Source organism: Nematolebias whitei, chromosome 13, assembly GCF_014905685.2.
Source record: "Nematolebias whitei isolate Nwh7 chromosome 13, NemWhi1, whole genome shotgun sequence".
NCBI classification, from domain to species: domain Eukaryota; kingdom Metazoa; phylum Chordata; class Actinopteri; order Cyprinodontiformes; family Rivulidae; genus Nematolebias; species Nematolebias whitei.
The window spans coordinates 22428927-22432273 of NC_056510.1; the positions used below are offsets into that span (position 1 = coordinate 22428927).

Genomic DNA, 3347 nt, shown 5'->3' on the forward strand with positions numbered 1-3347 from the left:
TTAAAAGATGAATGACTTAATGCTTTCTGAGTCAGGTGTTTTGTAAATAATTTTGATAAAACGTGTTGGGGTAAAAAAAAAAAAAAAAAAAAAAGAGGCTGATTTGGGGCCCAGGTGTAAATACAATAGGGGCCTTAAAGGTAAAATTAAAATAAGGCTTTCAAAATAATCCTAAAAATGAACTAGAATAAAAAAAAATAGATTTTGCATTTTATTAAAGAAGAAAATTGAGAAAAAGGGAGAAGGGGCCCAGTGATCGCATGCATGCCCGCGCGCAGCGCTCCTGAACTCCACACCTCTCCAAGTTCCGATAACAACCTTCACCCCTAAACACACCACTATATGAAGCAACTTCTGTTTGCACGTGTGTCCGCGTGCTCGTGCGGAGTGACTGGAGTGATATGGAGCTGAGAGCCGGCAGAAATGCGCGCGCACAGCGCTGAGAGATGGACGCTCCTCTCGGTTCTGGACGGCGTTTCATCCGCTCGGATCCAATCCTCACTCTTTTCTCCCATTTGAGACCAAAGCCTGATCCCAGTGAGCCTCTCCACTCCGATAAATCCACCTTAATCCTTTTAACAGATCGTTTTTCAAACAATCTCAACATGGAGCTGGGGCGAGAAAAGTGCGCACTTTGGGGTTATTTAGACTCAACTTTTCCCTGTCAATAATAATAATAATAATAATAATAATAATAATAATAATAATAATAATAATAATATAAAAGGATTAAAGTGAATTGTACTCGACTTCCATTTGTGTCCTAATTTAAACGCTTTAACCTGCAGACAAATTCATCATGTATAATACTGCTCAATGCCGCACATTTATTTCATGTCTTCTGCGCACATATAGTAATATTATTAATAATAATAACAGTCAGCGGGGGGAGGAAGAGCCAGAACAAGCCACTTAAACCTACAATTTGCTCAACAGGTCCTGCAGATATTACTGTAATTGCATAGTTGAATATTGGACAACCTAATTTCAGTTGTCGATTCGCTGCCCTTGGGAAGGTTCTTTGAAGTGAACGTGAAAAGAGGAGGAGGAGTGGAGTGGGGGGGCGGGGGTGATTTCAAGAAAGTAATTAATTTCACCCAGCACGATTAGAAACACTTCAGACCTCCTCAAACATTTGCTTATTTACTAAGAAGAAGAAGAAAAAGTGGGACAATATCAGGGAAAAAAAAATGGCAGGACGCATTTGTGGTGTGTGTGTGTGTGTGTGTGTGTTGGGGGGAGGGGGAGACATGAAAGGTGAGAAAATGGAGAGGGAAAGTTGATAAAGTGTGGCTTCTTATATATATATATATAAAAAGAAAGAATAGTTTCGTTTCATTTAATAAAAGTTGACGGAACTTGTGTAACATCAGTCTGTCTGCAGCCACTTTCTCCAAAAACCTGCAAAACGCATTAAAGAAGTCCCACACAGGTTGCCATCCTCAGGTATTTTACATTTCTAAGTGACTTTTTAAAAATAAATATTGCCAAATATGTGGGTGAAAATTCTTTAAAAGTTTCCCAAATGAGGCGAAACACCACAGAGGACAGTAAGATCTTAGATGTGTTTACGCTTCCAACGCGTCAAAACCGAATACATGAATTAACAGAGCGCTGCGCTTGGCGACCCCAGTGCGCATGCGCCAGTGGCACTTTCACTACGTGCCACACGATCGCGTATTTCACACGGGGCGCGCGGGAGTTGACGTCCACTTGCGTGTGCTGCTGCTGCTCGGCGCAGTTGACGGTGTCTGGCGACAAGAGGAGAACAACACTGAGCTTTTCTTTCCTCCTTCTGTCTCTTTTCTTCGAGGCGCTTCGCTCCTGGACGCTACAATGACGCTGAAAAGATTTGCGCACTCATAAGGACGCGCGCAGCTTCTTGAACATTTCAGAGGAAATCAACCCACCGAAGGGATGAAGAACTAAAGTCTGAAGTAAGTACGCGCCGGCTGTGGAGCTTTAGGTTCAACTTGATTTACTTTTAGATAGATTTTAATAGTTTATTAATGTTATATTTTCTTTATAGAGTTTGGCCCCCCCAGCATGTCTAAACCGATGGATCACGTTAAACGTCCGATGAACGCTTTCATGGTTTGGTCCAGAGCCCAGCGCAGGAAAATGGCTCAGGAGAACCCGAAGATGCACAACTCGGAGATCAGCAAGAGGCTGGGGGCCGAGTGGAAACTTCTCACCGAGTCCGAGAAGAGGCCGTTCATCGACGAGGCCAAGCGGCTGAGAGCCATGCACATGAAGGAGCACCCCGACTACAAATACCGACCCCGGCGGAAGCCCAAGACCCTCATGAAGAAAGATAAGTTTTCCTTCCCGGTGCCCTACAACCTGGGGGAGCACGACGCGCTGAAGATTAACGGACTCGCGGGGGGAGCGCTGTCCGACTCCATCATTGGGAACCCGGACAAAGCGGCGGCCGCGGCGGCCGCTGCGGCCCGGGTCTTCTTCAACCCGTCCATGTCCACGAACCCCTATTCGTTTTTTGACCTGGGCTCCAAGATGACCGAGCTCTCCCCTCCTTCGTTTCCCTACGCGTCTCCTTTGGGGTACCCGCCCGGGGGCGCATTCTCCGGGACGGGCGGCGGGGCGCACACCCACTCCCACCCGTCCCCGGGCAACCCGGGCTACATGATCCCGTGTAACTGTTCGGCCTGGCCCTCCGCGGGGCTCCAGCCGCCTCTGGCTTACATCCTGCTCCCCGGGATGGGGAAACCTCAGCTAGAACCGTACCCCGCGTACGCAGCGGCGTTATGATAACCCCCCCACCCCACCACCACCCCTGGACTCCCACACGCAGTGAGAAGCAAAAGAAAGCGAGTTACCCATGCAACAGTTTTATAATCATGCATGCACAAACTTGTAACATGTGATGAAGTGCTCGTGGTCTCAGATGTCACATGTGCGTGTACATTGATTAATGCCTTTATCTTTAAGGTGATGCTGAACCTGCAGGACTGGACTTGGCCCACACGGATTTTTAAGGATGTCAGAGCAGTTTGTCCTGGTGAAACTGGGAAGGGTGGTCAGTTTTTATCTTGCCCAACCTGCTTGTCAAACCTGTTGGATTCAGTGCCCCCCCCCCCCCCCCCCTCATCAGGACTACTCTCAGATAACAGACTGTAAATGTGTACAGATAAAATGACTTTAGTTCTTTTGCCTGTTGTAGGCTTAGTGTTTGAGACATGGGGGGCCCATGCAGGAACCTATTACCCCTAGAAACCACCAGTGTACCTATATATTTCTTTTTTTTTTTTTTTTTTTTTTCAATAGATGTCTGTAATATTTATTGTTTAGTGGAATCTATGGTGATCCAAGACGCTAAAGAAAAGAAA

General features: G+C 46.5%; 1 protein-coding gene across 1 annotated transcript; it reads left to right on the top strand.

Moving 5' to 3' along the window:
• The first annotated feature begins 1642 nt into the window (after window positions 1–1642).
• sox21b (SRY-box transcription factor 21b) lies at window positions 1643–3097 on the top strand. The gene is made up of 2 exons (XM_037686474.1): window positions 1643–1937; window positions 2030–3097. The coding sequence occupies exon 2, from the start codon at window positions 2047–2049 to the stop codon at window positions 2767–2769; it is 723 nt and encodes a 240-aa protein (XP_037542402.1). The 5' UTR covers window positions 1643–1937; window positions 2030–2046; the 3' UTR covers window positions 2770–3097.
• The last annotated feature ends 250 nt before the right edge of the window (window positions 3098–3347 follow it).